The sequence below is a fragment of the Staurois parvus genome, unplaced genomic scaffold, assembly GCF_062004578.1.
Source record: "Staurois parvus isolate SC_StPar_1 unplaced genomic scaffold, SC_StPar_1.0 ptg000011l, whole genome shotgun sequence".
Classification (NCBI taxonomy): Eukaryota; Metazoa; Chordata; class Amphibia; order Anura; family Ranidae; genus Staurois; species Staurois parvus.
This window is the reverse complement of record NW_028317807.1, coordinates 9,808,296-9,820,367: the sequence shown is the minus strand read 5'-3', so window position 1 is coordinate 9,820,367 and position 12,072 is coordinate 9,808,296. Positions and strand designations below refer to the sequence as shown.

Here is a 12,072-nt window from a genome sequence, read left to right as displayed (position 1 = left end):
TGTTTTCCTTACCCCTTGCTTCACCAACAACCAGCACTCTTCTCTTATTTCCAACACACCAGCTTGTGGGTATAACATGATATGCCCAGAAAGGTAAACTAAGCCTTCAATGTAATTCATGCATGATATTTACCTGCAAAAGCCTCCCTGTTGACACATCCAAAAGCCCTGAGACTGCTGCTGGGTGCCATCATCTTGGAGACTCACAAAAGAGGGAGGGGGCTATGCAAAGCAATGAGGGAGGGATCTGCACTAGAGAAATAACTGATCCGTTTTTCTAGCAAGTTCAAGGACACATTGCGAGTGAATGAAAATTTATAGAGATGAAAAAACACTGCAAGTAGGCATTTAATGTCCATCTCTGGGAAGAACCAAAATGCTCCCTTGCAGTGGGGCTGCCCCCACACTGTTAGAGTTAAATGCTCATTTATGTGGAAGGTGATCTTCCACTCCCTGGTAGCTGGGGCTCTCCTCCACTATAGGCTCTGCATTGGTGTTGCTGGCATTAGAGTACCTGCAACCACTAGAGCATATGGTAGAGGCGGCTACAAGGACCAGTCTTACAACCTAAAGGGAGCCTGTGGGAGCAGAGGATAAGGTACGGAAAAGTCCTTTTTGAGGCCCCAAGACATAAATGAGTATTTGACACTTGAAGTACAGGGTCAGTGCCACAGCCAGGCACCATTTTTCTCCCCAGAGACTAGCTGTAAATGCTAACTTGCAGTGTTTTTTCATTCACTTTCATTCAGCTTTAAAATTACTTGATTTTTGTGTGCATTTACCTGAAATTTCTTCAAGGGTCACTTTAACACAAATGATCAAATATTGACTTTTCTCTTCTCAATGAGCTCCATTACATTTTTATTGGAAATATTTTAATTGTTTTTACATGTGCTTTCTAGAAAACATTACCACTGTACTTCTACTGCAGTATTCTCCATTCCCCACAGCCACAACTACATTAGCCTGGTAATGTAAAAAAGAATTGAATAAACCATTTGAACTCTTATCAACTAAAACTCCAAACATGTAAAATATACCAGAAAATTATAAATAACATTGAGAGAAAAAAAAAAGTTATACACAAGTGTGCAGAGTCCAAAACTTCAAAATAAGACAGGTAATAAAGAGAAGTAATAACTGGAATAGACCTTTTGCTCAAATCTACATTGTGGTCTATAATCAAAAAAGGTTATATACTTAACTACTTAAAGTGACTGGAAAGGATTTTTAAAAAAAAAAGACAAATATGTCACTTACCTGCCCTGTGCAATAGTTTTGTACAGAGCACCGATCCTCCTATTCTGGGGTCCCCCAAGCAATCCTGGATCCACGAGAGAGAGACTGCTCTCACTCAGGTAAGTAGCTGGGGGGGGAACTGAACACAGAAGATTTTTTTTTTCTACCTTAATTCAGAGAATGTATTAAAGGAAAAATCCTCTGCCTTTACAGCGACTTTAAAATGTCAGCTTCTATTGCTTAAAAAAAAAAAAAAAAAAAAAAAGGGAAGAAGAGGGGAACTTCACTCAATCAACATCTCAATCCTTACTGCTGCTAGCATTAGTAAATACATAGGAAGGTATATTATATTTACTGGTTTATATTTCTTCAGTTGCTTCCTTGTCTCTAGCCTGGGTAAAAATTATGTCATGCATTCCAGGAGTCTTCATGGCCATTTTTTTCTTTCATCTGGAGCTAGTGGTGTGTTCTTTAACTGGTTCCCAACCACACTATAGCCGAAGGACGGCTACAGCGCGGTTGTGTAATCGTGGGGCAACGTCCATGGGCATCATTCAAGGACACGCCCCCCCTGCGCACCCCCAGCGGCACACACCTGACCCCACTGGTGATCGCTGTGTCCTACGGACACAGCTGATCACGGGGTACGGTAAACGGCCAATCACAGCGGCTTTTTATCACGTGGTTAGCTGCGTCTAATGGCACAGCGATCACAGGGTAAATACAGTTGCCGGTTATTGGCTGCGCTTTCCTCACACTGTCACAGCATGACACAGCGATTGTCAGCAGAGAGATTGGCACGGATGATCAGTGCCCTGATGATCAGTGCCCAGCGCTGCCACACACCTGTGCCTAACAGTGCTGCCCTCCTGTACCCAGCAGTGCCACTCAGCAGTGCCACCCACCCGTGCAGCCTCATCAAAGCACATCAATGAAGGAGAAAAATTACCTATTTGCAAAATTTTATAATAGATACAAAGAAAAACTTTTTTTTTCAAATGTTTTGCTCTATTTTTGTTTATAGTGCACAAAATAAAACACCCGGTGGCAAGTAAATATGACCAAAAGAAAGCTCTATTTGTGTGAAAAAAAAAATTATAAAAATCTCATGTGGGCAGTGTTGGATGACCGTGCAATTGTCAAAGTGTGACAGCGCTGAAAGCTAAAAATTGGCCTGGGCAGGAAGGGGGTATAAGTGCCCAGTGGGCAAGTGGTTAAAGTGGTTTCTCAACAAAATACAGCATTGAGATATGGATGGAGGAGTTTGCTCTGAATATTAAAAATGAAGTAAACAGCATTTTCAACCTTTGGTGCTCAGATGCAGTTAAGTTCTGCTTTAAGACTACATTGGTTCAGGGTTTATCCAAGACAATGCATGTGGAATTAGCCACAGAACAAACCTTATTTGCCACAACAGCACACACGTTTTTGACTGAGGTCAACATACAACAATCCTGCACTGAAAGTTAACATAAGCTTACATATGAAAATGTATATTGTTCTAACATATTCCATAGCATATTAAAGAGGACACTGAACCATTCACACAGGTCCCTGCTTCGAAAGGAACACACTGTACAGTCCAATACCCCAAACACAGTTATCCAGACACAAGTACGCATAGAATTGCAATATTTTTAAGGAGTCAGAACAAAAAACGGGTGTTTCAGTTTTACCACATTGCTACATTTAAAGGATAAGTTCACCTTTGGCAACACCCCTATTTAGGGTGTAACATGTTGCCAAAGAAGACTTGCTCACACCCCACTAATACCCTGCTGTGACAGTGAGCATGGGATCTTCTCCCTGCACATGCTGTCACAATTTAAAAAAAAAAAAAAAAAAAAAAAAAAAAAAAAAAGTGAATGTCCATGAGGAGCTCCTTCCACACAGCTTCATCATTCAAAGTTCTGTGAACAAATGAACTATAAATCCCATCTTCCACTGTGGCAGACGACTAGTAGTTCTCAATGAACTGTGAGGGTGCTGGTGAGCGTTCTCATAGATTACAGATCTTCCTGCACTCTAATAACTGCCCATATGCTTGGTACAGGCAGACAACTATACTGAGAGTCTGCAGAAACCTGACACTGCACTGATCACAGGTGCAATGCTCTGCAGGCTCCAGAAAAAAAAAATGCATATTGTTTTTACCTGCAAAATTATGTGCATTTTAAATGTAATCTTAGGCCTTAAAGTGGAAGGAAAAGCTTGCCTTTAGAAATCCTCCTTCAGTCTTAAAACCCAATACAGTGTTCTGTTAAAATGTTTTTAAAAAAAGTTTTCTACCTTATTTGCATTCAAATTGCTCCTGTCACGTGACTTCAAAGCTTCTAACTGTAATCAAACCAGACTGCTACTGGGCGTGTCTAATTTGTCTTAATGACATCACAGATGGTGCTGGGCGGGGTGGGATGGAAACATGACAGGGGCAGGGCTCAGTGGGCTGTGCTGTTGTGACTGTACAAAGACAGGGACAATAATTTAGGGAAGTGACTGATCAGACACATTCGGCTGCACAGGCTCACCATTATTGGTTAGGCTCAGGAGATTGCTGATTGTCTAGTTAAGATGGTTGTGTCTAATCTAGACAATAATTAAGAAAATGCATGATATAAAAGTTTTATTTATTTACACATACGAAGCAAAGGCAGATTTTGATTTTTAAATGGAATTCCACTTTAAACCAATAGCACTGTTGGAGTTAGGAAAACCAGATAGGGCAGTTGTACAAAAGTCGACCATTAGATCAACTTCTGTACAACCTCAGTGCCCATATATGGATTGAAATTCAGCCAGTCCCTGCTGAACCAGCTGAATTTTGATCCATGTATGGCCAGCTTAAATGCAGAAGTTTCACTTGCTAACCATCTATGGGTATCGAAGATCACGACAGTGGTTGTAAAGGCAAATAGGTTTTATTTACCTTAAAGAGTTACTAAACCCACAACTGTAAAATCAGTCTTTATATGCAGTAAAGCATGCTTGTTATACTCACTGTGGAACCTAAGGGGTTAATCCTCTGCATTGTGTAAAACCGCTGTTTGATCCTGTGTTCTCTGATCCTCCCCTTCTTCTACTAACCCAATCCATCTGCTGATAGTACAGAGCTCTAGGAGTCGCTCTGCACTGGCTCAGTTTAGAATGTATGGCTAGAGATTTTTTCTCTCTTTCGGAAGGTGCATGTGATCGGGCCAGGGCCAATCAGAACTGTCCAGACAGATGGTCAGGGGTTATGCAGCCTCGTAGGACAGCCAGACAGTACTCCTATGAGCTGTAACCAGTGCTCAGCTGGATACTGATAGAAGTAACAAGACTGCTATACACTGCTGATGAGAAAAGGTATTTAGCAGTTTACAATTGCTTAAATAATTCCATTTCCATGTTGTGTGTACTGTGGGAGACCAGATAGAGAATGCAGGGTCCTGGTTTAGTAACACTTTAAAGTGGTTGTAAGCCTCACACATGAAATAGGAACTAAATATATCTCTCTATAGTGTGTATTTGTCTCAATCTAGATCACTACGTCATTTCTGTCTGCTGCCTCTTTCCTTTGCTGTCTGAATGAGTCACTTCAGAAAGATTTTTCTGACAAGAGCTAAAAAAAAAAAAGTGACAGGAAGGGGAGCTCCAGCACACAGCCTGTGATTGACAGCCCCAGCTCTGTTCCTGTGTGCAGGGGGGGTTGGGGTCCTGCCCCCTGCTTTCCGTTTGCTCATACAAGCTGTGTACATTATGCACTTTGATAAACTGTACAGAAGAAATGGCTGCAGATAAACAGGTACAGCTTGTATAGGAGGATTTAAATTTCACCTGAGGTCAGTCACTTCACTGGGTTTATGTAAGGGTTATAACTACTTTAGGCTTTTTTTTACCCAAAGAATGCATTAATCTGTCTGTGCATCCCCTCACCCCCCCACCTCAAACACTTACCTGACACTACTCAATCTAGCATTGTCCCCACCAACAGCCCTGTTCTCTTCTTTTCCTCCTTTCACAGATGACACCAACAGCAGTGGAAGCCAATGGCTCCAGCTGCTGTCAATCAAACCCTGCGAAGAGGGAGCGTGGGGCAGGGCTGAGCTGCACTGTGACAACAGACACACCAAACATGGCTCGGGAGCAAGCCCGCATAGGAAGTAGCTTCCTTTTGGGGTGACCGAGAACAGGAGGAGGAGTCAATAGCACCAGCAGGGGACCCAAGAAAATGAGGTTTGGGTTTGCTCTGTGCAATCAGGTAAGTATAGCATGTTTATTATTTTATCAATAAAAAAAATAAACTGTACAATCACTTTAACCTTTTTCTTAATTTTGCAAACAATTTAACCAGGCCAGCTAAGCATGATATGCCACAACATCCATTTTACCATCTAAATCAATATACAGAAAATGATAATGGAAAGTACATCATTATTAAAATTAGCATTAAGACAACTGCAATGAACAGCTTTCTTGGAGGTGAGAAGTTATTCATATGGCAAAACACTCATGCTAAAACCACAATGAGACCGCAAGGGAAATGTAAGAAACAACCACAATTCTGATTTATGAAACCTTGACACTCCTTTAGCCAAGGAAGAACAAACAGTCAAGCCAAACTATTTTATAAAATAATTTACAATAAATTAATTCGTCTGAAAAGGGTGTTTCCAACAGTAAGAACATGCTTCTTGTTCTTGAAAGTTAATATCAATACAAAATTAAGCTCTGATGTAACATACTTGATCATCCCAGCATACTAACAACTGACGATTTCCTGAGAAGCACACCAGTAAAAAGGTTAAGGACATTAACACCCAAGCTTTTACAGGCGTATGAAGCTTTGCAATAAAATGATGATCTCCTCACATCAAAGCCAAAACACAGCATAATGATAATGTGACATTTAGGGCATAGAAAATGTTGCTTTAAAAGTGTCATCGTTTTCTGCATACCTGCCTGGCCAAAGAGAGGTTTTGGTGCTCAAAAACAGAATCATCATGTAGCTACAAAGTGAAACATTGTCCTTGCTTGTCAAACATCCAATCCCGTGCAGAGGAAAACAAAAATAAAAAATACTTCTCCCACACCGCACTGAATGTTTGAATTGAACATTCACTAGTTACTTTAGTAAATCAGGTCCATGTAGTGCCTAATCACACCAGGCGTTATGACACAGTTAACATGCATTGTGTTAAAGTGGTTGTTTATGTTTAACTGCTCTGTGCAACACAATTGCACAAAGCAGCCCCAAACCTCCTCTTCTCTGGTCCCCCCCAATGCTCCTGGATCCTCCTCTTCTGCGAGTGCCCCCATAGCAAGCTGCGCTATGTGGGTTCAATCCTGAGCTGTGCTGCCTGCGTCCAAAGACACATGGCTTGGCCCCACTCTCTCATCACAGGATTTGGCTGACAGCCAGGCACAGTGCTAGATTGAGTGAGGATTCAGGTAAGTGGGGGGGGGGGGGGTGATGGAAGGGATAAACTACTACCTAAACATTTTTACATTAATGCAGGAAACGCATTAAGGAAAAAAAAGTCTAGGATTTAAAACTTTAAGGCAGCATTTTCATTCAAATGGATTATCGAATGCACAACAACTATAAAGTTGCACTTATAGCAAGCACAGTAATACATAATAGTGCATTATCAGTACAAAGAAATATATAAAAATTTCCTTGCATACTAGCTGCATAATTGAAGAAAATTAAAGTGACATCAAACATTTGGGGGTTTTTTTTTTCATTAAAATAATAAACATGTTATACCAGGGGAGGACTGACAACTCATGGGGCCCCTGGGCAATAGGGGATCATGGGGCCCCTGTGTCCTTGCCCAAACTCAAAAAAGCCTATGAAAAAGGTACCAGGGGCATCTCATGTGGCCCCCTACTGACCCCGGGCCCTCGGGCAGTGCCCGAGCTTCCAAATGGTCAGCCCCCCCGTGTTATACTTACCTGCTCTGTGCAAGTATTTTACACAGAGCAGCTCCAAACCTCATCTGGAGTCCCCTGCTGCTGCTCCTGGCTCCTCCTCTTTGGCAAGTACCCCCAAAGCAAGCTACTTGACACAAAATGGGAGGTTCAGCCCTACTCCCTCGTCACGGCATTTGATTGACAGCAGCGGTAGGGCTATCAATCAGCCTAGTGAGGAGGGAGACAGTGGCAGGAGACAGTGGCAAGAGCCACTGCTCTTTTGCACATCGCTGGATCAGATTGAGCTCAGGTAAGAAAGGGGCTCAATATGATGTATTAAAATAAAAAACCTTAAAAGCTGATTCACACATGTGCGGTACGGATTGAAGCTCAGGTTTCACAGCTAATTAATACAGTAGTAGTTCACAGGTTCACATCAGGTTCAAGACAGGATTAGCACAGGATCTTATCCTGTTCACACATATACAGTTTAGAAACAGTTCCCATAGAAGTCAATAGCCTGTAATCCACACCTGAACCTGACCGCACTGCTCAGAAAACAGACATGACTCTTTAAAACCGCACTGCCAGTGCACCGGACGGACATATGTGAACAGGCACCATAGGAAGCAATGTTTTTTCACATGTCATTGGATTGAATGTGGTTCAAACCAGTGCGGATTCAGTTCAAATAGCTGTGAAACCTAAGCTTCAATCCGCACCGCACATGTGTGAATCAGCTCTAAAGAGTAACTCCAATTTTATTGAGAAAAAAAAAAAAAAAAAAAAAACACCTTCCTCTCTAAGTGATCTATGTCCATTGCAAGGATTTTAACAAACTTTGTTGCAGATTCCTACCTTTTGTTATTCTGGAGGAATAACTGTTTGTCTGTGCCCATGTTCTGAGTGAATCTGTATGGGAGTGGTTTTATAATTATCACTCCTAGATTGTAAACTCGAAAGAGCAGGGCCCTCAATCCCCTCATGTTTTGCATTGTATTGGTATTGTTCTGTCACATGTTCTGTCCCCCTTTGTAATGTACAGCGCTGAGCGAACTATTGGCACTTTATAAATACTGTATAATAATAATCAGTCATCTGCTGCACCTGCAGGGATCTAATGAAGAAAGTGGCAAGGTCTGCATCCCTTTAGACATGATTTCCCTTTGGGAGTATCTCACCAAAAATTACATTTTTGTTGCCAGGGATGCACAAAATATGATCTGTAACTTAGTGCAGACTTCTGGGAAAATCAGTGAGCCGATCGCACAAGCAGGAAATTACATTACGAGGGGGGTGTTCTGTACAGAACATCTCCAGGTAACCATTTTGCATTCTACAGAAAATTACAATGCTGCAGATTGAAAAGGTCATTTTTAATAACATTCATTTACAATATGACTTGTTTCGCAATTGTATACACTATATATTATTTTTTTTTCTCAGGAAAGTAGAGTAACTTTAAGGCTTCGGAACCACTTTAAAGGATGTCAGGGTGTAACATGTTATGAATGGACCGGGCCCCGCGCCCCCCAACTTTGACAGCTATCGGGGATCTTCCATCCCCGCCAGCTGTCAAAATGTTTTAAAAAATGTGGTCGTGCAGTCCTCTGTGAATGAGAAAAACTACAAGTCCCCACAGCCTTAGCGGCTGTCAGCTTGTAGTTCTCAATTAACTACTACAGCGCTGCGGTAGTTCATTGATTCTTTCCCACAGTACATCTGCTTGATGATACATCCTGTAATGGTAAGCAAATATACGGACAGGTCTTCAAAAGACCAGCATGACACCAACGATCTACTGATCACTGGTGCAATGCTTTACAGGCTCCCAAAACAAAAAATAATAAATGCACATTTTTTAACTGCACAAAAATGTGCATTTATTATTTTTTGGCAAAAGGTGAACATATCCTTTAATGTTCACTGAGTGCAAAGTGAAAAATGTACTGCTTTAATAAATCAACCCTACTGCTTTATGCATGCTTGTGACAAGCTGGAAACAGCATGTGGGATTAAAATAAAATTTACTCTGCAGGTCTGCATACTTCTACACTAGCCAACGACAAGCTTTTCTATACTCACCCACATTGCAATGACGTGCACTCCTATAGCTGATGATACTGTACCAGCTCACAATTTTTTATTGTTTTCCACTCACTGATACCGCACCAACACAAATGTCTGCTCTAACTAATAAGCCCATTACATTCACCAACATCCACCCTTGCACTTGGCAGTACCACAATGATGTGCATTTTTGCACTCACTGACACTGTTCCAATGCATATTTTGTACTTGCCAATCCCACACAAGCATGCATTTCTATAGTCACCAACATGCACCACGCTTACCAATACTGCACTGCAATGACAAACACTTTTGCACTCGCAAACACCACACATCCACATATTTCTGCACTAGCCAACCCTGCAGCCACATGATTTTTGTCCTTGCCTAAACAGCAAGAGAACGCTTCTCTTACTGACATCGCACAGAGACACGTCTGCACTCACCACCAATATACTGATATGCACTTTCGCATTCTCCGATATCACATTTTTCAACTTACCAACGATATGCAGTTCTTGCCGATGCCACAACAGTGTGCTTTACTGTACTGTATTCGCCAACACAACCACATGCATTTTTGGCACGTGCGGACCCAGCCTCCATGCCCACTTTTGCTTTTGCCAACTCGCCATGCATTTCTGCACTAGCCAACCCTGCAGGTACATAAACTTTTGTCCTTGCCTGTGCAGCAAAAATGTGCTTTTCTGCACCGACACGTTTGATTTCACCAACACCATACTGATGGGCACTTTTACACTTACATAGAAATATAGAAAAGTGACAGCAGAAAAAGACAGAGTGGTCCTTTGATTGTGCCCTGTTTTTGTTTTGGGTTTTTTTTTTTTTTTTATAGGGGGGGGGGGGGTGGGTTGTTTTCTTTGTTTTTGTTAACTTAACAATTTGTCAGTGATATGCACTTTTTGCAGCACCACAACAGCACGCGTTAGTGTAGTTGACAACAATACAACCACATGCATTTTGGCACTTACTGACACAGCTGCCATGCCCACTTTTGCACTCACTGACACCACATCTCCACACATTTCTGCACTAGCCAGCCCTGCAGCCACATGCACTTCTGTCCTTGACGACACAGCAAAAAAGTGCTTTTCTGCACTCACTGACACCACGTAGAGACACACATTTGGACTCACCAATACCCTACTGATGTGCACTTTTGCACTCTCCCATACCACAGAGGTGCACTTTTCAACTTGCCAGCAATATGCACTTCTCGCCGATGCTACAACAGTGTGCTTTACTGTATTTGCCAACAACACAACCACATGTATTTTAGCCCTCGCTGACACCCGCCATGCCCACTTTTGCACTGTAACAGGGCACATTTGTGTGTGTCAATTATCCATACTCATCTCTTTCAATGAACGCACACGCTTTCACGAGTGATGCATTACTGAGCTTCAGTATTTGTGTCTCTTAGCTCTGCCAGCGGTTTAGTCGTAATATAAATATTCCAAATGACTTAAAAAGATCTAACATGTTAAAGCCTATAGAAGATTAGTGACTAGGATTACATCTCTGCATAAAGTGTCACACCGCTGTCAGGACCCAACTGCATTTATTTATATCCGGACAGCTGACTTGAATGGGAGAACAGCAAGGTGTAATAAAATACTAAGCGGACGGACGGTGGATTTGTAAACATCTGCAGGAACTCAAACTTAAATCAAAATAGCAAAAAAAAATCCTCTATGTTAGGAAGGAAACCTGAGCCAAACCACCAATTCTACAGAGAGAAGTAACCTGGAGTGATGAGATCTTTGGGTGTCGCTGCATAATCACTGATGACACCACATAAAATAAGAATAAAATACGGTTTTATTATTGTGATATTCCAATGATGATAGTAAGACCCCATCCACTGTCAGTGCAGGCAGGGAGCGGTGCTGATGAAGGGATGAGGATGTGTAGGCTGTTATGGAGGGCTGGGATGATGGCTGGTGTCTCCAGGTATAATTAGAACTAGTCATGGATGGAGCTTCATCTCCATTGACATGGTCTGATCCTGGAGGAGCCTATGGACATATGCCACCAGAAGGAATGATGGCCGAGATTGGACATACACCCAGCTACAGCAATGAATGGGGCACACAAGGTGAGAACAAGCCCAGCACTACCAACCTACTGAAAGCCCATTCACCTCCTGGGTGACGGAAAGGTCAGTCCAGCACCGAGCAGCAGCTCATTAATATGACATACATATTCGTCTGACTCCAGAGAGTGATGTCAGCCCCATTCTATGCAGCCCGGAATGGTGGGAATACACAGGCAGCGCTGTGCTCAGTCCCCGGGGTCGTCGTGTGTATTCCTCACACACCCCCCACCTAAACACACACTGGACGCCCTCCATCCCTCACCCCTTCACCCACCTGAATGTAGTTGTTCTCGCAGTAGTCTGCTACCCTCTCCAAATTGGTATAACTATCAAGCAGGGCCCGCCGGCCGCCGGGGATCTCCTCCTCCAGCAGCATCTGCAGCTCCGCCATGTTTTTCCTCAGCACATTCTCCTCTTAGGAGCCCCGCTACACTGCGGAGGGAGAGCGAGGAAAAGGCGAGCGCGGGAACGCGCGCTGTGTGAACAAAAAAACCCAAAAGGCGCGCTCCCTCACCCTCTCAGCAAGGGGGCATGTCCCGATGAGCGCGCGCCCGAGCTAACAGCTGTGGAGGAAGCGAGCGCGCCTGCGCACACATCTGGGCGGGGCTAGTGGAGGCGGGTGGGGGGCGCGCGCGGTCTTGTCTTTTTGCTCGATCTCCGCTTCCTACGGTCTCCTAGCAACAGGGAGACACTGAGGGAGCTAGAAAGAGGGCACCATGGCGGAGATCCAGGGCTCTCAGCTGACACTCATT

At 43.0% G+C, this 12,072-nt stretch overlaps 1 protein-coding gene across 30 annotated transcripts in view; it reads right to left on the bottom strand.

Annotated features, from left to right (window-relative positions):
- Window positions 1–11,840, bottom strand: part of ABI2 (abl interactor 2) — a 140,974-nt gene extending 129,134 nt beyond the window's left edge. For 9 of the 30 annotated variants that reach the window (XM_089670680.1, XM_089670770.1, XM_089670722.1 and 6 more), the window contains exon 1: window positions 11,595–11,839. In XM_089670680.1, coding sequence (XP_089526806.1) covers window positions 11,595–11,711 — 117 coding nt within the window. In that variant the 5' untranslated portion in view covers window positions 11,712–11,839. Of the gene's footprint in view, window positions 1–11,594 lie in introns of all 30 variants that reach the window. The other 21 variants (XM_089670697.1, XM_089670841.1, XM_089670713.1 and 18 more) reach the window with 8 other exon arrangements.
- Between the last annotated feature and the right edge of the window lie 232 nt (window positions 11,841–12,072).